The following is a 26,703-nucleotide window of genomic DNA, read 5'->3' as shown; positions in this document are numbered from 1 at the left end:
CATATCATTTATTTAAGCTGTTACAGTAATACACAATACAAAGCAGATAGATCTTACAAACAGCCACAGTAATTCTATCATCATTACACCATATCATTTATTTAAGCTGTTACAGTAATACACACATGGTTAAATTAAATATATTTGTTGTATTTATCTGGTAAATTAAAATAACATACAAATCCTTAATGTACAAGATGTTATTGTGTGTGTCACGTTCGTCGTAATGATTGGACCAAGGCGCAGCGTGAGGAGCGTTCCACATCTTTATTATAACGTGAAACTTCAGCAAAATACAAAAACAATAAATAATCAAACAAAACGTGACGACAGTGACATGCAAACAGGCATCTACACAAAAACAAGATCCCACAAACCAGTGGGGAAATGGCTGCCTAAATATGATCCCCAATCAGAGACAACGATAAACAGCTGCCTCTGATTGGGAACCATACCAGGCTAACAGAACTAGACAACCTAGATAGAAACACCCCCCCAGTCACACCCTGACCTAACCAAAATAGAGAATAAAAAAGGCTCTATGGTCAGGGCGTGACAGTGTGTCCCTCACAGAAAAACCACATGAGAAATGTAACATGAAATCAAGTTTTCAAATGTGCAGTTTCATGTCATCACATGTTGCTTCAAATAAGATCACGTGATCACATGAAAACATGTGTTTTTGGAATACTTCACATGTTCACTTGTAAAAATGAATGTGTTTTTTTCTGTATTTGTGTGTTCGTGTGCATGTGTGTGTGCTCATTTTTGTTTGTTTGTGTGTGTGTGTGTGTGTGTGAGCATGCCTGCATGGGTGTGTGCTTGCGTGCGTCGAGCATGCATAACCCATGTTCCCAGGTTGCTCCCTCTCTGATGGCGTGTCCCTCCATCTCCCTCAAGGACCTGTAACATATCACCACACAAAGTTATTTATCCCTCCATCTCCCTCAAGGACCTGTAACATATCACCACACAAAGTTATTTATCCCTCAAGGACCTGTAACATATCACCACACAATGTTATTTATCCCTCAAGGACCTGTAACATATCACCACACACAGTTATTTATCCCTCCATCTCCCTCAAGGACCTGTAACATATCACCACACAAAGTTATTTATCCCTCAAGGACCTGTAACATATCACCACACAAAGTTATTTATCTCTCCATCTCCCTCAAGGACCTGTAACATATCACCACACAAAGTTATTTATCCCTCCATCTCCCTCAAGGACCTGTAACATATCACCACACAAAGTTATTTATCCCTCAAGGACCTGTAACATATCACCACACAATGTTATTTATCCCTCAAGGACCTGTAACATATCACCACACAATGTTATTTATCCCTCAAGGACCTGTAACATATCACCACACACAGTTATTTATCCCTCCATCTCCCTCAAGGACCTGTAACATATCACCACACAAAGTTATTTATCCCTCAAGGACCTGTAACATATCACCACACAAAGTTATTTATCCCTCCATCTCCCTCAAGGACCTGTAACATATCAACACACAACATGTTTTAGTGCATGCAGTCAAACAAAGTCCTAAGAATAAAACAGAGATATACTGTATCTATTGACAGTATATCTCCATGATATGAGCATTAGTTCCATATAAGTAATACCCTGATAAAACATGTATTAGAAACATGTCGTTTTACTACATCCTCTGTTGTTCAGCCTATGTTGTATTACTTTCATGTGCAAACTTCAAAGAAAAACATCAGTAATTTAAAGATCCAATGCAGCCTTTTCATCTCAATATCAAATAATTTCTGGGTAACAATTAAGTACCAACCTGTGATTGTTTTCAATTAAAATGGTCAAAAATAAACAAAAAGCTTCTTTGGAAAGGGTCATTTCTCAAGCAAGAATTTTCTAGGACTCTCTGGAAGTGGTCTGAATGGGGAGGGGAAAACTGAAAATTAGCTGTTATTGGCAGAGCTGTTCGGAACTCTTTCTTATTGGTGTTTAACACATTTTGGACATGGTGATGTCACCACAGAAGGCCAAACCTCCATCCCACCAAAACAGGCGGAAATGTATATTGGTCAATTCAAAACAGCTCTTAAACTAAAAGGGCATTATCATAAACTAAATGGGCCTATCAAGTGAACACGGGACTTTTGAGGCACTGGAAGGGATGATGCTGCTCGAGACATGAGGAGAACTGAGACGGACATTATAGTTGAACTTACAACTTTTCCATTTGAAGGGATTATGGATTGCATTTAGCAAAGAGACTGTTGTTTAATTTCACTTACCTCTTACAAGTGTACAGAAAGTCTTGTTAAATATCAATAGAATTTACCTGAATTCACCTGCTGCTGTGTGGAGAATTTTGGCACGGTAGCTTACCTTGTCAGATCAGGAGCTGTTTTGCTGCTTGCTAGGTCCAACAGTGTCAGTGACTGAGTTTTAAGAGTACACTCTCTGTACCCGGGGTTATATCTTTATTCCTATATTGTAATTGATTGTGTGGTACTTGTCTAACTGCAAATGTTTTAATCAAAATATATTCACGTTAAATTGCATTCTGTGTGTGTTTGTATTTTCAATGAGTCATTCATTTTGTAGCGTCAGAAAACATTCTGAAAACAGTAACATAAGCCTTTATCTATTAGAAATATCCATAGCCTCTTGTTATTACTCTAGCGAGTCAAAATCATACTAGTTCATAAACTGAGATGTCCTTTTCACCACTATTCCCTTGCTGATCAATCCAAGTCTATGGTGAGAGGGTTACATATAAGTATCAATAGCATCTTACCTGGGGTTGTGCCTGTCTTCAGTTGAGAATAGACTGAATCTGCCTCAGGTGGGGTTGTTGTTTCTGTAGGGAGTGAGGACAAAATACATAGATATTCAATATGGGATCAGAGGTGTGAGGTTCTGATAGGGGGAATATGGAGGGAGGGATGTCCAGTCTTACCTCTCTTCTTCTTGGCTTTGGTCTTCTTTTTGAGGACAACCTCAGCATAGGTCACATCAACAGGTCCAGCTGCTGCTGACAATGGACATTTCCAGTCAACAAATGAAGGAATTAGATTATTTCATATTCTGCCTCATCAAAACTCTCAAATTGTGAATTTATTGACTAACTGCCAACTTGTAGAATAGGTCTTACCTGTGGCTTTCCCCGTCTTCACCTCAGAGTAGACTGGACTTTCTTTTGGATCAGCTGGCTATTCTGAAGAGGAGGAAGATGGGCAGAGGTTTTGTTTTATTTTTTAAATATATACATGTTTTAACTAATCTTTGATACACTGCACATTATTAATTGATGTCACAGTTGATAGTCACCATTCTTTTTCTTGTCCAACTTTCTGAGTTGAATCTGGACGTATGTCACATGACTTGGTCCTACAGCAGCATCTGAAACAGACAGGTGATACACTAATATCTCTAATTTGTAAGTCGCTCTGGATAAGAGCGTCTGCTAAATGACGTAAATGTAATGTAAATGTACTTAGGACTCTATTCAGTCTGTATTGATGAAGGGTTACAGATTGACTGACAGAAATGTAAAGGTCATTTCTGACTGAGCCGACACATACAGCGTTTACCTTGAATGTAGTCTCCACTAACGTGGGAACATTGCCTTTAAATTTAAATCACACTGTAACGCTGAACTTACACGATACGGACTGAATACAGCCCTTAGTCTTAGTGTGTTAGTCATATTAAACCCATGAAGAACAGCAGCAGTAACTCTATACTGTATTCATATTAAACACATGAAGAACAGCAGCAGTAACTCTATACTGTATTCATATTAAACGCATGAAGAACAGCAGCAGTAACTCTATACTGTATTCATATTAAACACATGAAGAACAGCAGCAGTAACTCTATACTGTATTCATATTAAACCCATGAAGAACAGCAGCAGTAACTCTATACTGTATTCATATTAAACCCATGAAGAACAGCAGCAGTAACTCTATACTGTATTCATATTAAACGCATGAAGAACAGCAGCAGTAACTCTATACTGTATTCATATTAAACGCATGAAGAACAGCAGCAGTAACTCTATACTGTATTCATATTAAACCCATGAAGAACAGCAGCAGTAACTCTATACTGTATTCATATTAAACCCATGAAGAACAGCAGCAGTAACTCTATACTGTATTCATATTAAACCCATGAAGAACAGCAGCAGTAACTCTATACTGTATTCATATTAAACCCATGAAGAACAGCAGCAGTAACTCTATACTGTATTCATATTAAACCTATGAAGAACAGCAGCAGTAACTCTATACTGTATTCATATTAAACACATGAAGGACAGCAGCAGTAACTCTATACTGTATTCATATTAAACACATGAAGAACAGCAGCAGTAACTCTATACTGTATTCATATTAAACACATGAAGAACAGCAGCAGTAACTCTATACTGTATTCATATTAAACACATGAAGAACAGCAGCAGTAACTCTATACTGTATTCATATTAAACACATGAAGAACAGCAGCAGTAACTCTATACTGTATTCATATTAAACCCATGAAGAACAGCAGCAGTAACTATACTGTATTCATATTAAACCCATGAAGAACAGCAGCAGTAACTCTATACTGTATTCATATTAAACACATGAAGAACAGCAGCAGTAACTCTATACTGTATTCATTTTAAACACATGAAGAACAGCAGCAGTAACTCTATACTGTATTCATATTAAACCCATGAAGAACAGCAGCAGTAACTATACTGTATTCATATTAAACACATGAAGAACAGCAGCAGTAACTCTATACTGTATTCATATTAAACCCATGAAGAACAGCAGCAGTAACTATACTGTATTCATATTAAACACATGAAGAACAGCAGCAGTAACTCTATACTGTATTCATATTAAACCCATGAAGAACAGCAGCAGTAACTCTATACTGTATTCATATTAAACCCATGAAGAACAGCAGCAGTAACTCTATACTGTATTCATATTAAACCCATGAAGAACAGCAGCAGCAGTAACTCTATACTGTATTCATATTAAACACATGAAGAACAGCAGCAGTAACTCTATACTGTATTCATATTAAACACATGAAGAACAGCAGCAGTAACTCTATACTGTATTCATATTAAACACATGAAGAACAGCAGCAGTAACTCTATACTGTATTCATATTAAACCCATGAAGAACAGCAGCAGTAACTCTATACTGTATTCATATTAAACCCATGAAGAACAGCAGCAGTAACTCTATACTGTATTCATATTAAACCCATGAAGAACAGCAGCAGTAACTCTATACTGTATTCATATTAAACCCATGAAGAACAGCAGCAGTAACTCTATACTGTATTCATATTAAACCCATGAAGAACAGCAGCAGTAACTCTATACTGTATTCATATTAAACCCATGAAGAACAGCAGCAGTAACTCTATACTGTATTCATATTAAACACACGAAGAACAGCAGCAGTAACTCTATACTGTATTCATATTAAACACACGAAGAACAGCAGCAGTAACTCTATACTGTATTCATATTAAACCCATGAAGAACAGCAGCAGTAACTCTATACTGTATTCATATTAAACACATGAAGAATAGCAGCAGTAACTCTATACTGTATTCATATTAAACACATGAAGAACAGCAGCAGTAACTCTATACTGTATTCATATTAAACATAACATACACAATACAGTACCATTAACATTGTTGTCTGAGGGATTGATCGTGTCGTAGATGTGAGCACCACCTGTTGGTCAAAGAAGAGAGAGACAGGTTAGGTAGGTTGGTTCTCCCTCAGCTTGTCTAGGGACAGAGAGTACAGTAACATGTTATATAAAGTGGATGTTGATGAGTCAGTGTATGAGGTTACAGAGAAATGGAGTGGTAGAGGTCTGGACTGAGAAACTGACCATGCTGCAGAAGTGTATACCCAGCATCAGGAGCCCGGCCCTGGGTAGATCCTTGGTCCTGTTGGGGGTCCTGGTTGGTGCTCTGGGGCTGGGGGTACCTAGAGGGAGAGATATACTCATGAAGAACTAAGACGATATGTTACTGAATTAACATAGTTGAGAGACAGGTGTACTCACAAGAATATTCTGTTAAAACAGGAACCTGTAAAGAGAAATGCATTCTATTAAATCGGGTAATTTCTGTTTTAAACTACTGTAATTAGAAATGTTTCTAACTAAACATGAACTAAAAGGTTAAAGAATTAATACAAAGATCTTACCTTTGGTGTTTTTAAATCTCCACAGCAGGACCAGGAGAATGACCAGTAGAACACCAGCAACAACCAGACCCACAACCCTTCCTACTAGGACTGATGTAGAGGATCCAGGAGATACGACTGGAGAGAGAACAGCACAACACCATCAGACTCTGAACAGAAACATAAACTCGACATGCAACAATTTCTATGATTTTACTGAGTTACAGTTCAAATAAGGAAATCAGTCAATTGAAAAAAACCTATGGATTTCACATGACTGGGGAGGGGCGCAGCTAAGGGTTTGTCCCCCGAAAAGTGCTTTATTACAGACAGAAATACTCTTCAGCACCCTCCTCCACAGCATCTCTCCTGTGGTCTCATTCTTGATGAGTACTCCATCTTTGTAGAAATCAGCCTTGATGTTTGAGCTGGTTGTCCAGTATTTGCAGTGCATAGTCACAGAGTCTCCTTCAGTCAGGGGATAGACAGGCCTCTCCAGGATCACATCACCAGCTGTTTATCATAATATATAAATAATACTGTAAATCTGCATACTGGAGTCATCACCCACAAACTATTATGATCTTGTATTTTATAAGCTATGCAATTCAGTTACAGAATTGAACATCCTATCATACATTGAAATGTTGTTGTTTTTTGTGTGTGAATGTCGTACAACAGACATACCATCCACTGTGATGTTGACAGCATTACTGTACTCTCCTGATCCAGACTCACACCAGAACACTCCACTGTCCCCTGTGTATGTTGACCTGATGGTACATGTGGACCCTGTTATTGATCCCCAGTTAGAGACACACCCTGACTCTACTCCTCTCTCTGTGTATCTTATCAGTCTCCATCCAGTAGAGTTCCCCTTCTCCTCACAGCTCAGTGAGAGAGACTTTGATCTAAAGTGTTGAGTTGTGTTGGGACTTATTCTGATAGACACTGAAGGGTGCAGATCTGAAACATAGAGAGACAGAGTCAAACCTTTAGTTAAATAATATATATATTATACACATGAGGGAGACTTAAATATGTTTTAATGCAGTTAGTTACCTCCTGACCAGAGAAACTGAGGTTCGCTGTAGAGTGTGTTATAGACTGGGTCTCCTCTCCCAGCTCAACACACATATCCTCCTGTGTGACCAGCAGGACTCAGGGTGTAGAAACTCTCTGTAGTTCCAGTACTACTGTCAGATAGGGTCTCTACAGAGTATGATGAGTCAGATAGAGAGGGTAACCCAGCTCTGTAGAGAACAGTCCTGTACCAGGAGAACCTCCAGCCTGTAGACGTCTTGTCAACTTCACAGCTCAGAGTCACTGAGTCTCCAGGGTTCAGCCACTGAGGAGAGACACTCAGGACAGCCTTGGGTTTATCTGATAGGAAGGAAAAAGCTGTATTTAACCTTTTAATCTTAAACATATTTGAGGCAACAATCATGACACATATAGGCTTAAATAGACTTACATGACACAGTCAGTTGTACAGCATCACTGGTTTCAGAGCGCTTGTTTCCCTTCACACCCTGACAGGTATATGAACCACTGTTAGACGTGTAGACAGGACTGATTCTGTACTCTGGATTTGTATTAGAGTAGACTGACTTCCTGTCGTTATGCCACTCATACTGCCAGTCAGAGTATCCTCCTCCCTGTATGTCACATCTCATAGTGACAGTCTCTCCTCTGAATATCTGGGACCAGTTGGTTTGGAGGGTCAGAACAGCAACCGGTCTCTCTGCACAAACACCACAAATAGTGAACATGTTCCACACATCAGAATACAAATGGCACTCATCATTACTCACATCAATAGAGCCTGAAGACATGAAAGGTATTCTGTAACATATGGCCAACAAGTAGACTACATATTATTAATCCACATAGGAACCACTATCCTAAACAGTATAAACTCACCAGTAACATTTATCTGGACTGGGTCACTGTACAGGGTGTAGTAGACTGGGTCTCCTCTCCCAGCTCTGCACCAGTACTGTCCTCCATCAGAAACACTGACCCAGCTGAGTGTGTAGGAGTATCCAGAGGTTGTGGTTACTGGTGTAGAGTCTGGTCTGTGTCTGTACCAGTAAAACTTCCATCCAGAAGACTCTACAGTACAGGTCAGTGTCACACTGTCTCCTGTGATTACGTCCTCCTTGTCTGAAGTCAGTGTGGTCGATGGCTGATAATCTGTTGGTATTGCAACATGTTTGAGTGTAAAGATTCACTTTACTGACACACACAAACAACCACAACAGCAGCAACAACAACAGCAACAACAAAGTAACTCACCATTCACAGTGAGGGTAATAACATTACTTTGTTGTGAAGATGTGGGTCTGGATCTTCTCTCTCCCTGACACAAGTAGAGACCCTGGTCAGACTCCGCAGCTCTACTGATGGAGAGGTTGTCTCCTGTTATAGTGTGTCTGACAGACTGGGATACTACATTATCAGTCCTGTCTTTGTACCACTGATAGTTCCAGATACTGTCAGACTCTACTGAACACGTCAGAGTAACTGTCTCTCCAGGGAACACAGGGTTTGGCTCTACACTCAGTTCAGCTTTGGGCAGAGCTGTGAGAGAAGAGCATCAAATTAATATGATTATTTGAACACTATTTGATACATATCATGTGGATTCATATCCAACAGTTTAGCTATTGGAGAGTTTAGATAAAAGTCAATTCTAGGTGTATGTAATCAGTCTCGAGCTCACCAGTTGATCTGATGAGGACGGTTCCACTGAGTTGAGACTGCTGGGGCCGATCTCTCCTGGTCCCCACACACTGGTACTGACCATCCTGGTCAGGGAGAGAGATGTTGATGGTTTTACCATGAGTAGTGTAACCTGGTTGGTTGTTTCTGGACCAGTGGTACGTCCAGTCTGTGTAGTCTGGTATGTCACACTGCAGAGTGACTGTCTTTCCAGAGTAGAGGAGACCCAGAGGAGAGACACTCACTGTGGCTCTGGGAAGAGCTGTGGAAACATAAACAAAATATATCCAATATACACTGAGTGTACAAAACATTAGGAACTTTCCATGACATAGACTGACCAGGTAAATCAGGTAAATCCATCCATGTCACCTGTTAAATCCACTTCAATCAGTGTAGATGAAGGAGAGAAGACAAGTTAAAGAAGGTTTCTTAAGCCTCCAGACAATTGACACATGGATTGTGTATGTGTGCCATTCAGAGGGTGAATGGGCAAGACAAAAGATTGAAGTGCCTTTGAATGAGGTATGGTAGCAGGTGCCAGGGGCACCGGTTTGCGCCAAGAACTTCAACGCTCCTGGGGTTTTCACACTCAACAGATTCACGTGTGTATCAAGAATGGTCCACCACTCTAAGGACATCCAGCCAACTTGACACACCTGTGGGAAGCATTGGAATCGACATGGGACAGTATCCCTGTGGAACGCTTTTGACACCTCATAAAGTCCATGCCCTGACGAATTGAGACTCTTTCGAGGGAAAAAAGTGGACGGTTGCAACTCAATATTAGGAAGGTGTTCTTAATGTTTTTTTTACAAACACTGTAAATTATTATAGTTAGCCATGGAGATGTTTACATGATTAGTTAGACTTACTAGAAATGGTCAATTGTACAACATCACTGGTTTCAGAGTGCTTGATTCCCTTTACACCCTTACAGGTATATGAACCACTGTTAGATGTGCAGACAGGACTGATTCTGTACTCTGGCTTGTTATTAGAGTGGACTGACTTCCTGTTATTATACCACTCATACTGCCAGTCAGAGTCTCCTCCCCCCTGTATGTCACATCTCATAGTGACAGTCTCTCCTCTGAATATCTGGGTCCAGTTAGGTTGGAGGGTGGATTTTCACATGACAAAATTGCCACATTTCTTCCAACTTAAAGGATAGGTTCACCCATTTTGAATGTTATAATGTTTTTGTGCATCTCTAAATGATGTTCTATAGATTCCCTGGGGTTTTTCATGTTTTCATGTGTATCTAAGTTGTTGGAGTTCAAGCAGACAGAAATACAACTGGTATGACGTATCATACTGGCTCCAATACAGGCTTTAGTCTACCTGCATAAACACAACCATCATAACACAATTACCTATCAGTCAAATAAAACATCTACATAAACTATGTTTCATACCTCTTTACAGATCACACATACACAACTGAATCACCTTTTCTCATAACATTAATGAACGTGAGGAAGGAAAAGCAGAGACAAAGAGGATGAAACATAAAGAGACGGAGGTTTGATCAAATAAATGAATATCTACCATCATCTTCACCACAGTGTCCACAGTAGATGAGGATACTCAGCACTTCAACAAAGACAAAGAAAGTCATTACAGTACAGAAGTAATACAGAAGTGTATAGTACTATAGTAATAGAGTAGTAATATTAACATTAGTGCATTGTGCTCATAGACAAACACACAAAGACTAATACAACGTCAGTACTTACAGAGCAGCACACAGAGCAATGTGTTGTCCATTCTGTCCCACTGACAAGTGACTTTCTCTACAACTACAGTTCTTCTGACAAACCCCTCTACTTCCTATATGATGACAGTCTGTTTAGATCACACCTCTTCACCGTTACACAGAAAACAGAGAGAAAATTATTGAGAAACGTACAAAGACTGTGAGAATAAAGAGTAGCGGTTGATGGCGTGTTAAATATCTGACCAACTTCTTCTCATGGTTGGCTACATGACCTCACACTGGTTCACACCATTTTGATGGAGGAAAGGAGGATGGAAGGAGACAAGAGATCTGAGATGAGGTCAGAGCTTGTGGTTTGGTATCAGAATGTGCAGATGTTAGTTGATTTTTACACCCACCATGCACAGATAGATGCCTCCCCTCAAACCTTTGCTATGGTGACTACTGGTATCCCAGCTAGCCTCAGCTTCAGCTGTCCCCTCCATACACACATACACTATTTCTATAGGAGGAGCATGTGTCAGAACCACAGTCAGCTAGCTGACTCTTCTCAGGGGTTTGGTGGTTGACTTGTTCATTAGTCAGATGGTTCTGAGGGACACTTTTAGTTAGATACTGTCTACATAGATATGTCTTTGTTACTGTGTTGTTTATGGTTGTGTTTCAATTTGTTTGTTTATGTGATGTGTGTCAGTGTGCCAATTGTTCGTTTATTGTGAACATGTGTGTGTGTTTTGTTGAATACAGCACATAATATAAACATTTAGTTATTGTATCAGTTTTTTTGTATTTTGTGTTCAAGTAAAAACAATGATGTGTTCCTCATTTGCATAAATACACCAGGTATATTAGTAAATATGAATAAAGTAACATAAATGGGAGGAACATGGCTGCCACCAGTAAACACTTGCTCTGTCTACTCTACCTGCACTCATCTGCATTGTCTGGACTGCCTCTTTAATTATTGTTGTTGTCAAGTTCACTTGCATAATTCAACAAGTGTGTCAATATCAGGATCCCCTCAGATAAAAAATCAACAGGCTTGTCTCTAGATTACACCTATCTATACATACTTTACATTGTTTGCGAGGTCAGACATACTATCACTATAATGTGATCAATGTGGGCATTTTCCAATATGGATAAATAATCAGGTACATTTTTAAGGTTTTAGTCTAAGCTGCATTAAGCACCAATTTCTGTTCAACAAAGGGTTTCGGCAAAGCAAAAAAGTCAGATTGTATCTCTGAAAGAGCCTTGTCAACAGAAGGGGCAACAGAATATAGAACAGTATTGTCCACATACAAATGGAGGTTACAATTTCTTACAGACAATATAAACTAATATGGTCATTGGTCACATAGCAACAACATAACCCCTCAGTGTACTTGGTCTGCCCTCTTATTCCTTCCTCTCTCTATCTCATCATAATAGTACAGACATGGAACACTTCTGTATGGGTTCATATCAGTAGAAGACAATCTGAATGTGGTTTACAGAAGACTGACTGCACTGTGGTGCATAGAGATTTTGTGAGGAAGTGTTGCTTAACATAATAATAAATTAATAGGAATTTTCTATTATTAAATGCATTGTTTAAACTCAGCAATACAGACAGTAAAATGAATATGCCCTTATATCAAATGTTATTTAAAATCAATACAATGATGTAGGAAATGATCACTTTTTATTTTATATATGAAAATGAATACCAAATACAACCCACCATCTCCATTACACTTACATAGTGGAACACTCATCTGGCTCCTATAACAACTACTGTAAAAATACAACAATTAATATACTTACATAGACAGTATATATGTATATAGAAATATGCATTCATTTAGTTAATAACAAACTATACATGTTCCAACTTAGTTATAATAGGTTCGGCCAATCAAGTATAACCAAGCCACTCCTCAGTAAAAGGCATATGACAGCCCACTTGGAGTTTGCATAAGGCACCTAAAGGACTCTCAGACCATGAGAAACAAGGTTCTCTGGTCTGATGAAACCAAGATTGAAGTCTTTGTCCTGAAAGGCAAGCTTCACTTCTGGAGGAAACCTGGCACCATCCATACGGTGAAGAATGGTGGTGGCAGTATCATGCTGTGGGGATGTTTTTCAGAGGCAGGGACTAGAAGACTTGTCAGGATCAAGGGAAAGATGAACGGAGCAAAATACAGAGAGATCCTTAATGAAAACCTGCGCTCAGGACCTCAGACTGGGGCAAAGGTTCACCTTCCAACAGGACAACGACACTAAGTACACAGCCAAGACAATGCAGGAGTGGCTTCGAGACAAGTCTCTGAATGTCCTTGAGTGGCCCAGCCAGAGTCCGGAATGGAACTCGATCGAACATCTCTGGAGAGACCTGAAAATAGCTGTGCAGCGACGCTCCCCATCCAACCTGACAGAGCTTGAGAAGATCCGCAGAGAAGAATGGGAGAAACTTCCCAAATACAGGTGTGCCAAGCTTTTAGCGTCATACTCAAGAATCCTCGAGGCTGTAATCGCTGCCAAAGGTGCTAAAACAAAGCACTGAGTAAAGGGTTTGAATACTTTGTAAATGTCACATTTCAGTATTTTTGTCTCAAAAAATGTCTCAAAACCTGTTTTTGCTTTGTCGTTTTGTGTGTAGATTGATGAGGGGGAAAACGTTTTTAAATTCCATTTCAGAATAAGTCAAGGGGTCTAAATAGTTCCCGAATGTACTGCATGCACCTGTATGTAAAAAGCATGGTTTTATGTCAAATACAATTTTTAAAAATACAGCAAATTCCACTTTTATACAAAAACAGGCACAACACTCTTGTTTAATTAACAAACTGAAATGAACAGAGAATTGTAATATTTCAAGAAAAAACAAGACCAACAACAATAACAAAGGAAAGCATATGAGCCACCAAAGCTAAAAAATATCAACTTACAAAACAATAACATTAAGGATTTGTGAAATTCCATTCATTGATATTAAACTCAGTAAACACTATCATATATCAATGGCAAGGCAGTGACAAAATGTCAAAATCATAAAAACTGATGTTCTGTTTACAGTTCATACTGTTATAATCACACGGATGATTCAGTCTGTTCAATGACATCATCAGATCATATCTGGTCTTGAGGAGATTTGACTGTTGAACACAAACCTACAGGTAGAAAACGGATAGAGAGTAGCATTAGAGTTTAACTGATCAAACTGCTCTTTCAAATGTACACAGCTCTAAAATGTCATCCATCAGAAGTAATGAAAAGGTTAGTTTGCCTTTTTGTGAGGAAAAGCTTCCATAATAGACATTTAACAGAAGTAGATGCCCCTGGACACTGTCTATTTACATTTGAAATTAACCATTTCATTCCACATTACTATAACAGTGATATAAAAGCATGCCATAAAGAAGGAAAATCTCCAGCTGGATAAACTGATTGTAGAGACACTGAAAGAAAGTTCTCACCTCGAGCCCTGCAGCATTTCACCGTCAGCACGATGGACACCAGTAGAAAGGGAGACACCACCAGTAGACCACACAGCAGCCTGGGTAGAGAGATGGAGACAACAGACCCTGGAGGGACTAGCAAAACACATGTTTTACCATCAAGACACTTGAACACACACACATACACACACGCACAACTCTTCTGACCTCTCAGAGTCACCCAGCTTTCTGGTGAATCTCCTTGATCAGAGTTACACTTATAGAATCCTTCATCTGACTTGGATACTGCAGGGATGGTCATCTCTCCTGTGGTCTCATTCTTGATGAGTACTCCATCTTTGTAGAAATCAGCCTTGATGTTTGAACTGGTTGTCCAGTATTTGCAGTGCAGAGTCACAGAGTCTCCTTCAGTCAGGGGATGGACAGGGCTCTCCAGGATCACATCACCATCTGTGTAACATAATATATAAACAATTCTGTAAATTTGCAAACTGGAGGGTCACCTTCAAAATTTTATAAACCTTTTTTATAAGAGATGCAATAATTCAGTTACAGAAATTAACATCCTATCATGCATACAGTATGCAAAACATGTTAGTTGCAATAAACGTACCATCCACTGTGATGTTGACAGCATTACTGTACTCTCCTGATCCTGACTCACACCAGAACACTCCACTGTACCATGTGTATGTGTAGCTGATGGTACATGTAGACCCTGTTATTGATCCCCAGTTAGAGACACACCCTGACTCTACTCCTCTCTCTGTGTATCTCATCAGTCTCCATCCAGTAGAGTTCCCCTTCTCCTCACAGCTCAGTAAGAGAGACTTTGATGTGAAGTGTTGAGTTGTGTTGGGACTTATTCTGAGAGACACTGAAGGCTGCAGATCTGAAACAAAGAGACAGAGTCAAACCTTCAGTGGTATAATAATATATATTTCACACACGAGGGGGACTTAAATATGTCTTCATGCAGTTAGTTACCTCCTGACCAGAGAAACTGAGGTTCACTGTAGAGTGTGTTATAGACTGGGTCTCCTCTCCCAGCTCTACACACATATCCTCCTGTGTGACCAGCAGGACTCAGGGTGTAGAAGCTCTCTGTAGTTCCAGTACTACTGTCAGATAGGGTCTCTACAGAGTATGATGAGTCAGATAGAGAGGGTAACCCAGCTCTGTAGAGAACAGTCCTGTACCAGGAGAACCTCCAGTCTGTAGACGTCTTGTCAACTTCACAGCTCAGAGTCACTGAGTCTCCAGGGTTCAGCCACTGAGGAGAGATTCTCAGGACAGGTTGTGGCTGATCTGTGATTAGGCAGTTGACAGGTTAAAAACTTCTAATCTAAGAAATTATTCTAGTTGCCCATGGAGATGTTTACATCATTAGATAGACTTACCAGACAAAGTCAGTTGTACAGCATCACTGTTATTGGAGATCTTGTTTCTCTTTACACCCTCACAGGTATATGATCCACTGTTAGACATGTAGACAGGACTGATTCTGTACTCAGGCTTTGTGTTATTAAAGGGGATCACTAACTGACTATTCTTATACCATCTGTAGTTCCAGTCAGTCTCCTCCCCCCTGTATTTCACTCACTGTCGCTTTGGAAAGAGCTGTGAGAGAAGAGCATCAAATGAATCAGATGATGTGAACATTATTTGATACACATCATGTGGATTCATTTCCAACAGTTTAGCTGTTGTTGGAGAGTTTTGATTAAAGTACATTTTAGGTGTACATACAGTTGCAGCCAAATATATTGGCACCCTTGCACTTTTCTTAAATAATTCCCTATTTCATCTAAAATAAGTTGATATTTACTGTCAGTATAGCTGGGCAGGGCTGAGAAAACATAGATTTGCAGATTAGACACATGCTATACATTACTTAAACTGGATACGAGTAGCTATTTCAAATTGTTCTTTAAAGAAAAGTTATCTGAGAATTTGTCATGTTCAGTTAGTGAACCATTTGTGTGGTTGTATCGGGTTAGAGTGATGAAATGCAGAAAGCACTTAAACACAGACAGAGAGACGGAGAGGGAGAACGAGAGAGAAAAAGAGAAATAGAGAGAGCGAGAAAGAGAGAGAGAGAGTTAAAGAGGGAGAAAAACAGAGAGAACTGACTAAATTACATTGAGAGACTGAGAACAGGAATTGAGCTAGAAGACCAAAACTATACAATTTTATTGAATCTAAAAATATATTTGGTAAAAAACTACACAATGTCTATAGATTTCTAATGTTACTCAGGCTCATGCAACAACCGAATTAGAAGCTGCAGTGACCAACAACTCCATTCCTCTGTAACACAGTATTACCAAACAAAGTCATCATCTGATGCCATATGTATTGTGCATGGTTGACATACTTCATATTCTATAAATGAAACAATTTCTCATCCAATAAAGGAAATGTGCTCGATTCTGAGCACCAGCGCTTCCTCTGGACTGGACCCCTGCAGTTCCTGTGGCTGTGACACAAATGGGTCTTTGTCAGGATTAGAAAGCTACAGATCCTTAAAGAGAAACAGAAATAATTTGCATCTGATGTCATTTTCACCTTGACTCAACTTCCTCTTTCTGTAAAAGGAGTGGACACAGCAACACTGTGGTCTTATTGTTGGTGGAAGAGAGAACTAACAAAACTAAAGTAATGATCTGAGGAAGGAGCATTGATGATAAAATTATATTTGTGCAAAAGGCAACATTGCATTGACCATACCCGGTCATGTTTACATGTTCAGTAGAATCTTTATTAAAGTCAGTAGGAGAGGTGGAGAGGTGTCAAAGGGCTGACTTCATGGTTTAGGAGCTATTTAGAAGTTATCTGTGTGTGAAGATTCTTGTGTTACAAGGCAGGTCTGTCAACTGTTCAGAGGAATAACACAGGAAATGAGTTGTCAGATTGCAGTGGAGGCTCCTCAGAGGAGGAAGGGGAGGACAATCCTCCTCTGTGAATTTCATAAAAATACATATTTTAAAACATTTAAAAAGGGATTATTTTTAGATAAAACTATATTAAATAAATTCAGGTCACCAAATAATTGTTTAAAACACACTGTTTTGCAGTGAAGGTCTACAGCAGCCTCAACAGTACTCTGTAGGTAGCACCATGGTGTAGCCAGAGGACAGCTATCTTCTGTCGTCTGGGTAAATTGACTTCAATACAAAACCTAGGAGGATCATGGTTCTCACCCCATTCTATAGACTTACAAAGAAATGATGACAACTTCTGGAGGATGTTCTCCAACCTATCAGAGTCCTTGCAACATGAACTGACATGTTGTCCACCCAATCAAACGATCAGAGAATTAATCTAGTACTGAAAGCATAAGCTACAGCTAGCTAGCACTGCAGTGCATAACATGTGGTGAGTAGTTGACTCAAAGAGAGAGAAAGACAATAGTTGAACAGTTTTGAACAAATTAATTTCTTCCAAAATTAAGGAGAAGCAAGAGCGAGAGAGAGAAAATTAGTTTAAAAAAATTCACGTTCACTTTCACTTACTTAGCTAGCAAATGCAGCTAGGTAGTTTAGCCTACTGAAACACCCTGCTCAAACAGAGGGAGGCTATATTAGCTAGCTGGCTATGACTATCCAACACAACACTGGAACTCTTCCAAGTCAAGATTAGCTTTTTGGTTTTGCTAATTTATTGCCACCTGGGCAAGCTGGTGTAATCGCTAAACTGCTTAGTGACTGTACACTGTAACGTTACTGCATGATTGAAGCAGGTTTACTAACGCTTTAGTTCTATTAGCTATGTTGACTATGACGTTACTTTAGCTATTATCATTACAATGATGTAGGCTGTGTGTAGCGGTTATGGCATGGTTTGGCTTGGAACGTTTTTTTTTGCCTGGTCACATACAGCTGATGTGTTGTGCATTGAAGTCCACAAGAGAAGAGAAAAGGTGAGAGGAGGAGAGCGCATAGATGCAAGAAGGAATACAACGTGGCTGCTATGAAAGTGACCCATGTTTACACGTGATCAGGGGTGTATTCATTCTGCTGATTCTGTTGAAAAACGTTTCTTATACGGAAGTAAACGGGGATAAACAGACCTAAATTCGTCCAATAGAAACTCTCATTTGCAACTGTAGGATAAATGATTACACCCTAGATCAACTAGATTCATGCAAGAGTGTGTCACTGTCTGTCACCTCAAATTTGTCATAGGCTAGTAACCTCATGATGGGTATAGGGAAAATGTTTGTATCATGTAGTAGCGTAAACTTATCGTTGTTACATTGAACTGGGTGAATGTAATATGAATAACAGTCATCCAATATGCTGTAATAGAAATAAGGCCATGCTCATAAGGAAAGAAATCGTCCTCCCTCATCTTAAACGGCACTGACCGCCAATGTCAGTGATAGATTAAATGTAAACGAGAAATGAATATGACAAGTGAACTACAGTATACTGTATGCTAAAATAACATTGACATTCGTCTCTCTGATAAACACAGAAAGCCCCACACACCTTTTCATGTATAGGCCTATTCATCATTTTGACATCTACAACCATTTCTCCATTTGTCTCTCTCTGACCACAGTGGAAAAAAACAGCTTCACACACACCACCCCCCTTCACAAACCCTCACTGCTAAAGAGGAAGAGACAAACCATAACCACTCAACTCCTCTCTGTTTGAGGAGGGTTGTTGGTTTGTGGTAACTATGACAAACCAGTGTAACGTTTCTCAGGCTTTGTACACAGAATATTATGTCTTGAGAGGCATATACACAAACAACTGATAAATGTATTAACAGTTCTTGTTGATCCAACAGTGAAGGCGCCATATAATAGACCTACAATATATCAGTCTAGATTTACTAAATATACACAGGCCACAGCCCAAAAGGGATAGCCTCTGTATCAGGCTTAACCTGTCCTATCTATAGGTAGAGGGAGAGACTGAGACAAACCACATCTAATCTGTCTCACAGGACCTGAAACAGGAACATTATGCACTTGGCCCCACCCAGGACCTGACCAATACCCAATTGGCAAGTACAAACACTAAACTTGTTTTAAATGTAAAAGGCCATTTTCACATCCCTAAATTTGTCTAAATCAGAATGAATCATACTATTTCATCACAGTACATGAAGTGAACAATGGTTTAAATCTTTTTAACAGTACTGACTCCCAAATGTGGCACGCAGGCCACATACTCTATGTCTATGCGCACTGAGGCGCGAGCTCCCATTACCCACAGACATGACAGACACTGACAGACATGGAGCGGAGATGCACAAATTACAAATAAAGGAAATATTACACTATGGACATAAACTAAATGTATTTCTGTAAGTGTAGCAAGTGTTCATGTCCACCTGAACATCGTGTCCACTTGGAGGATTGCAAACGTATAAATTACTACATTTAAATATTAAAGTTAAATACACCAATAACTTGACCAAACATTTCCTGGACACATTATTGGACTTGCGCACAGTAAATACTCATCATACTGGTAAAATTGGAAAAGAACAACAATATATTTGGAGAAATGCATTACTAAATACATGGGGATAACATGAAACTATTTATAAGGGTATTAAATATGTGCGTTCTATTCTTGAGTGGCTGAGTCTGCTTCCTCCCAACATAGGCTACTTTTGCTGTCCAGGGTCAGTACACAATCTTCTTGGGAAATTGGCATAGGCTGGTGTCTCCTTTTAACTGAAACCCATTCTCAGCTACATCATAGATAATGTGGCAGAAGCCTTTTCTGACCTCTGCTGTAATGAAATTGTGCAACCTGTGCACTGCCCACTACTACCAAAGATGGTGGATAAATGAAGGTCTTACTCAGGCACTTTACCATTGAAAGAAATGGTCACAGCTCCGGTCTGCTTAAGCCTTAAGTGGTGGCTCTCCCATAGACACCAATGTGTTAGCAGCTGGGTCTGGTCTGCTTAGTTCATTGACTGACTGTATATGAAGCAGAAAAAAGGAGTGAGTGAGATGTCCCGCTTCCTCTTCTGTCTCTGCTACTACCACTGTTATTGAGGTAAATATTGTGAATAATGGCACTGATGAGACACCTAGTGGAATGTATTGAATGTGGATAACTGATGACAGTATCTATTCAGTAAGATGGTTCTGGAACTCAACATGTCTTCTCCATGCAACACATTACAGAGACCTGTTATCTGACAACAATACCATGACATTAATGCACTGACACCCATCTCTCTTTTTGTTGAGTCATGCTAGAATAACATGGTGGGGTATAGTGCTATATGTAAAATGTATTGTGAGCCATGGTGATACAGTAGTAGTAGTAGTAGTAGTAGTAGTAGTAGCAGTAGTAGTAACAGTAGTAGTAGTAGTAGTAGTAACAGTAGTAGTAGTAGTAGTAGTAGTAGTAGTAGTAGTAGTAGTAGTAGTAGTAGTAGTAATTGAGTATTTCATACACATTGGTACATGCTTGGTCATTTTAAAAGCATGAAATAGGATCAAAGGACTAATACCTCATGTGAATACACCTCACCACATCATGTACCTGCCTTGGACAACAAGCAACAGAGACAGCAGGTAAATATGAGAATAGTGTCACTGTCAGCGGTTATACAAATAGATTCACAGAAAACAACAGTTGCTTCCACAGCTGTCAGTATCAGGCTCCAAGAGAGACGACAAAAAGAGTGACATTGAAAGGTTCTGTCATTATGAAATGTATTATTATTAGAAATGATTTGATGATATATGATGTTATATACAGTATTATATTAGGATTCTGGAAATAATGTATTATCTGCTGGCTCTGTTTAACCATCTATCATGAACTATACTGAGAGCATTTTATAAGCATCCAAAGTCACTGTGTTGCCCTGTGTAAGATGATGGACACACACAGTAATTACAGCCAGCTAGAATCCTACCTACAGTAAATACTACAGGCCATGTTGGAACGCCTTGGCCATAGAGAGGGTTTTGTCCTCTGTTTTTGGTTAGGCCAGGGTGTGACATGGGTGGGCGTTCTATGTTCATTTTTCTATGTTTTTGTATTTCTTTGTTTTGGGCCGTGTGTGGCTCCCAATCAGGCACAGCTGAAGTTCGTGTTGCTGATTGGGAGTCACACATAAGGAGCCTGTTTTTCCTTTGGGTTTTGTGGGGTATTGTTTCTGTTTAGAGTGTTTCCTAACAGGACTGTTTTGCTGTCGGGTTTTGTTCATTTTTGTAGTGTTCTCTTTGTTCCAATTAAATTTCAAGATGAACACTAACTCCGCTGCACCTTGGTCTACTCTCTCTTCCGACAGCCGTTACACATGTTTGAATGAGCATGACACGCCAGTTGTCTTGGTACTGCCTTTAGAGATGGTATCAGTATGACTGCAGTACATTGACAGGGTTACTAAATTACCACATATGCAAATGAAGATATAGTGTACCACATCAAATAAAGCCCAGGGGAAAATAGGAACTGAATATGAGTTCTGTATTGCACCTCACCACCGCCCTTTCTCAGCATTCTCCTGGGATGTGTGTGTGTGCAAGCTTTCGGGCGTGTGTAATCCTTAATTTGAGCTGCATCCTGCCGGAACAGGATCCGGCACCTCTCCGTTTTGGACTGTTTCGTTCCGGGTCCTATTTGCCCGGATCCGGTTCCTCCCGTGGCATGAATGTTTTTTTCTTCACTTTTTGAAATGTAAAAATTATAATAAAAGCCTTAAAAGTGAATCCCCTCCCCCCTCACTACAGTAGTGTTGCATCCCCAAAGCATGTTTGAATATTTTATATGCTATCATTGTATATCAGGAAGTGTATATCAGGAAAGACATGTTTTTTTCTTGAACAGGAAAAAGTCCTGGCCCTAAAGGCAACTTAGTCTTATGAGCGTGGTGAAGTGCGTTGGAAAGTCACTTTGTACTTCTCATTTTTTGTTTGCCCCGATTTGAACCCGATCAAATATCTCTGGAGAGTCCTAAAAATAGCTGTGCAGCAACGCTCCCCATCCAACCTGACAGAGCTTGCGAGGATCTGCCTGAGAAGAATGGGAGAAACTCCCAAAATACAGGTGGGCCAAGCTTTTAGCATCATACCCAAGAAGACTTAAGGCTATGTCATAGACCCTCAAAGTTCCAAAATAGGGTAAAGATGGCAGCCATATTGTTCAGGGAGAAATCCAAACCAGTCTAATTGGAATGAATGACAGAAGAGGCTAAATCCTGATTTTACTTATGCAGGAAAATAAAAGTAAGGCATGTAAGATATCAGAAATTGTGTCAACCTAAATAATTGTCAAATAATTATAAATATACTTTATATGGGTTTTATACCAATTGTCTGTATAAATAGCCTCTAAAATATACAGACTATCCAAAACATTAAGAACACCTGCTCTTTCCATGACATTGACTAACCAGGTGAATCCAAGTGAAAGCTATTATCCCTCCCTGAAGTAATTTGTTAAATCCACTTCAACCAGTGTAGATGAAGGGTTGGAGACAGGTTTAATAAGGATGTTTCAGCCTTGACACAAATGAGACATGGATTGAGGTGAACGAGCAAGACAAAAGATTGAAGTGCCTTTGAATAGGGTATAGTAGTACTGTAGGTGCCAGGCGTGTCAAGAACTGCAATGTTGCTAGGTTTTTCACACTCAACAGTTTCCTGTGTGTATCAAGAGTGGCCCACCTCCCAAAGGACATCCAGCCAATTTGGCACAACTGTGGGAAGCATTGGTCAACATGTGCCAGCATCCCTGAGGAACGCTTACAACGCTTTGTGGAGTCCATGTCCCAACGAATTAAGGCTGTTCTGAGAAAAAAAAGGGGGGACGGGGGTGCAACTCAACATCAGGAAGGTGTTCCTAATGTTTAGTATACTCAGTATATGTGAACAGACTATAAATATCTACATTTGTGTATTGTTGGAAAGCTGTCAAGTTATTATTATACAATGTCAGTACATGTTGCATTTCAAAGTCCTATTGTCAACTGATTTCATCCAGTGTATGGCTGTGGATTGCATTGTTTGAATGGAATGTTGACATATTGGCAGTTGTGTCACAGCTGTCTGAAGAATGGGACCAAAGAGCAGCGTGTGTATCGTTCCACATTTTATTTAAACTGTGAAACTATGCAAGACATACAAATAAACTCATAAACAAAACAACAAACCGTGACGAAGAGGTGCAACATACACTTACTCAAAATAATCTCCCACAAAACCTAGTGGGAAAAACAACAACTTAAATATGATCCCCAATTAGAGACAACAATGACCAGCTGCTTCTAATTGGAGATCATCCCCCCCAAAAAACATAGAAATACAGAAACTAGAACCCCACACAGAAATACATAAAGTAGAGAAAACCCCCAACAGAAAAAAATTACTACAACCAACATAGACATAAATAAACTAGACAAAACCCCATCACGCCCTGACCTACTCTACCATAGAAAATTAAAGGTTTCTATGGTTAGGACGTGACAAGTTGATTCAATTTTTGGATCATTTCTCTAAAACTGTTTGGCTAGCTAGCTAACAAACATATAGTGCAGATACATTTTTCAAATTCATTATTTTACACAATCTTACCACAGAACTGGCAAACCATGATTGAGCAACTCCCTAACTAAAATGGCTGACATTTATCGCATCATTGAAAAGGTTAATGTCCATTCTAGTATTTTAATTCCTAATTCTATGGCAGTGACACTTTGACCTCTGTAGTCTGTCTGTCTGTCTGTCTGTCTGTCTGTCTGTCTGTCTGACCACATAGGTCTAAACACAGACACATACAGCCCCTAACTGGAACAGTGGTCTTACCAACCATGCAGGTAAATATCAGAGTCAGACAACCACTAATGTCATGAATCACCTTGACCTTGTCTGTAGGATGAGGAGGCAATATGCAAGAACTGTTAGTCATGCATAGGCAGGTATAGGTAGGTTAGCACTTGGAATTCAACACAGTGATGAAACATTCAATATTGTTACCATGTTATATCACATTCTGACTGTCTGACCTTTGTATACTTGGAAGAACCCTTTGCAATCATAGGTGTGAATGTCCACATTTCATTTTTCATTTTATTAAAAACAGTCAAGGCATTTCTGTGTGTTTGTTGTAGAACTACAGTAGTATAATGTTAAAGTATAGTGAGAGGTCATTACTATCTTAGATGAGGGGGGTTATAAAATGTTGAACATTCTATTGGATTGCATTATATTGTATTGTATTCCATTATATTATCAGGGGTATTAGATGTGTAGTCAGTGTCAAATGTAATACCTGACATTTCATTATAGAGTGAGGCTGTCAACAATGTTGTTTAATTAAATACTGAAATGTTGCCTTCCTATCACTTTTCCTGTAATGTCGAGGAGCCCAACAACTCCATTAGGCTGAAAGGAGGGCTGACTGAAGTCGGTTGGTTGTATGGAATAGTTGACCATGAGGACAATATCTGTTTACTGTAACAAAGCATTCATTCCATCTGGTGGATAGAAAAATTAAAGTTTAATAAAAAAGCACAATGCAAAGACATTGTAAAAGTACAGGTCATTAGAAGCGAACATGTATATGTGACATTCATATAGAAAATATGTTATTCTATCATCTGAATGACAGAAATAACGAATCAATGATAATACAATTCAGTACATTTACAACCCAACAATTCAATACGCAATACAAAGCACATAGAATTACTGTAGCTTTTTATAAGATCTACCATCATTACACCATATCATTTATTTAAGCTGTTACAGTAATACAAAATACAAAGCAGATAGAATTACTGTGGCTGTTTATAAGATCTACCATCATTACACCATATCATTTATTTAAGCTGTTACAGTAATACACACGGTTAAATGTAATATATTTGTTGTATTTATCTGGTAAATTAAAATAACATACAAATCCTTAATGTACAAGGTGTTATTGTGTGTGTGTCCCTCACAGAAAAAACACATGAGAAATGTCAAGTGAAATCACGTTTTCACATGTGCAGTTTCTGTCATCACATGTTGCTTCATATGTTGTCACATGTTATCACACTAACTTAACATAAGATCACGTTATCACATTAACTTAACATAAGATCACATGTGATCACATTAACTTAACGTAAGATCACGTTATCACATTAACTTAACATAAGATCACATGTGCTTTTGGAATACTGCACATGTTCACTTGTTAAAAATGAATGTGTTTTTTCTGTATTTGTGTGTTCGTGGGCATGTGTGTGTGTACGTGTGCGTTTTTATTTGTGTGTGTGTGTGAGCATGCCTGCATGTGTGTGTGCTTGCGTGCGTTGACCATGCATAACCCATGTTCCCAGATTGCTCCCTCTCTGATGGCGTGTCCCTCCATCTCCCTCAAGGACCTGTAACATATCACCACACAAAGTTATTTATCCCTCCATCTCCCTCAAGGAACTGTAACATATCACCATACAAAGTTATTTATCCCTCCATCTCCCTCAAGGACCTGTAACATATCACCACACAAAGTTATTTATCCCTCCATCTCCCTCAAGGACCTGTAACATATCACCACACTAAGTTATTTATCCCTCCATCTCCCTCAAGGACCTGTAACATATCACCACACAAAGTTATTTATCCCTCCATCTCCCTCAAGGACCTGTAACATATCACCACCCAAAGTTATGTATCCCTCCATCTCCCTCAAGGACCTGTAACATATCACCACACAAAGTTATGTATCCCTCCATCTCCCTCAAGGACCTGTAACATATCACCACACAAAGTTATGTATCCCTCCATCTCCCTCAAGGACCTGTAACATATCACCACACAAAGTTATGTATCCCTCCATCTCCCTCAAGGACCTGTAACATATCACCACACAAAGTTATGTATCCCTCCATCTCCCTCAAGGACCTGTAACATGTCACCACACAAAGTTATGTATCCCTCCATCTCCCTCAAGGACCTGTAACATATCACCACAAAGTTACTTATCACTCCATCTCCCTCAAGGACCTGTAACATATCACCACACAAAGTTATTTATCACTCCATCTCCCTCAAGGACCTGTAACATATCACCACACAACATTATTTAGTGCATGCAGTCAAACAAAGTCCTAAGAATAAAACAGAGATATACTGTAAATAGATACAGTTTAGTATGATATATGAGCATCAGTACCCTGATAAACCATGTATTAGAAACATGTCGTTTTACTACATCCTCTGTTGTTCAGCCTATGTTGTGTTACTTTCATGTGCAAGCTTCAAAGGAAAACATGAGTAATTTAAAGATCCAATGCATTCGTTTTCATCTCAATATCAAATAATTTCTGGGTAACAATTAAGTACCAACCTGTGATTATTTTTGGCCATTTTAATTGAAAACAAATAAAAAGCTTCTTCGCAAAGGGTAATTTCTCAAGCAAGAATTTTCTAGGACTCTCTGGAAGTGGTCTGAGTGGGGAGGGGAAAACTGAAAATGAGCTGTTATTGGCAGAGCTGTTCAGAACTCTTTCTTATTGGTGTTTAACACATTTTGGACATGGTGATGTCACCATGGAAGGCCAAACCTCCATCCCACCAAAACAGGCGGAAATGTATATTGGTCTTTTCAAAACAGCTCTTA

The 26,703-nt window shown here is 39.3% G+C and overlaps 3 protein-coding genes and 2 long non-coding RNA genes across 7 annotated transcripts in view; all 5 read right to left on the bottom strand.

Annotated features, from left to right (window-relative positions):
• Positions 1-248: 248 nt before the first annotated feature.
• Positions 249-6,377, bottom strand: LOC115194389 (uncharacterized). 3 transcript variants are annotated; one of them, XR_003878351.1, is made up of 9 exons: positions 6,236-6,377; positions 6,093-6,117; positions 5,916-6,013; positions 5,702-5,752; positions 3,320-3,391; positions 3,144-3,206; positions 2,949-3,023; positions 2,787-2,849; positions 249-903 (listed from the first exon to the last, which is right to left on the bottom strand). It is a non-coding gene; the product is annotated as an uncharacterized LOC115194389 (long non-coding RNA). The 3 variants fall into 3 exon arrangements; XR_003878349.1 differs by having other exon boundaries at positions 2,949-3,020; positions 6,236-6,375; XR_003878350.1 differs by lacking the exon at positions 249-903 and adding an exon at positions 1,489-1,509 and having other exon boundaries at positions 2,949-3,020; positions 6,236-6,376.
• A 490-nt stretch (positions 6,378-6,867) lies between these two features.
• Positions 6,868-9,610, bottom strand: LOC115194960 (B-cell receptor CD22-like). The gene is made up of 7 exons (XM_029754864.1): positions 9,598-9,610; positions 8,940-9,200; positions 8,513-8,797; positions 8,138-8,410; positions 7,689-7,958; positions 7,277-7,597; positions 6,868-7,180 (listed from the first exon to the last, which is right to left on the bottom strand). The coding sequence occupies exons 1-6, from the start codon at positions 9,608-9,610 to the stop codon at positions 7,341-7,343; spliced, it is 1,359 nt and encodes a 452-aa protein (XP_029610724.1). The 3' UTR covers positions 6,868-7,180; positions 7,277-7,340.
• Positions 9,611-10,186: 576 nt separating this feature from the next.
• LOC115194390 (uncharacterized) lies at positions 10,187-10,976 on the bottom strand. Its single transcript, XR_003878352.1, has 3 exons — positions 10,678-10,976; positions 10,490-10,534; positions 10,187-10,282 (listed from the first exon to the last, which is right to left on the bottom strand). It is a non-coding gene; the product is annotated as an uncharacterized LOC115194390 (long non-coding RNA).
• Positions 10,977-13,446: 2,470 nt separating this feature from the next.
• On the bottom strand, positions 13,447-15,431 carry LOC115194388 (low affinity immunoglobulin gamma Fc region receptor II-like; the record flags this gene model as incomplete). The annotated part of the gene is made up of 5 exons (XM_029754049.1): positions 13,447-13,813; positions 14,120-14,199; positions 14,309-14,551; positions 14,715-14,993; positions 15,089-15,431. Coding segments are annotated over 4 exons (921 nt in total), but the record flags the coding sequence as incomplete, so codon positions are not given.
• Positions 15,432-26,120: 10,689 nt separating this feature from the next.
• The window catches only part of LOC115194383 (Fc receptor-like protein 5), a 71,508-nt gene continuing 70,925 nt past the window's right edge, over positions 26,121-26,703 (bottom strand). The window contains exon 18 of the mRNA XM_029754043.1: positions 26,121-26,139. Coding sequence (XP_029609903.1) covers positions 26,132-26,139 — 8 coding nt within the window. The 3' untranslated portion in view covers positions 26,121-26,131. The remainder of the gene's footprint in view (positions 26,140-26,703) is intronic.

Source organism: Salmo trutta, chromosome 5 (assembly GCF_901001165.1).
Source record: "Salmo trutta chromosome 5, fSalTru1.1, whole genome shotgun sequence".
NCBI classification, from domain to species: Eukaryota; Metazoa; Chordata; class Actinopteri; order Salmoniformes; family Salmonidae; genus Salmo; species Salmo trutta.
This window is presented reverse-complemented; position numbering and strand designations above follow the sequence as displayed.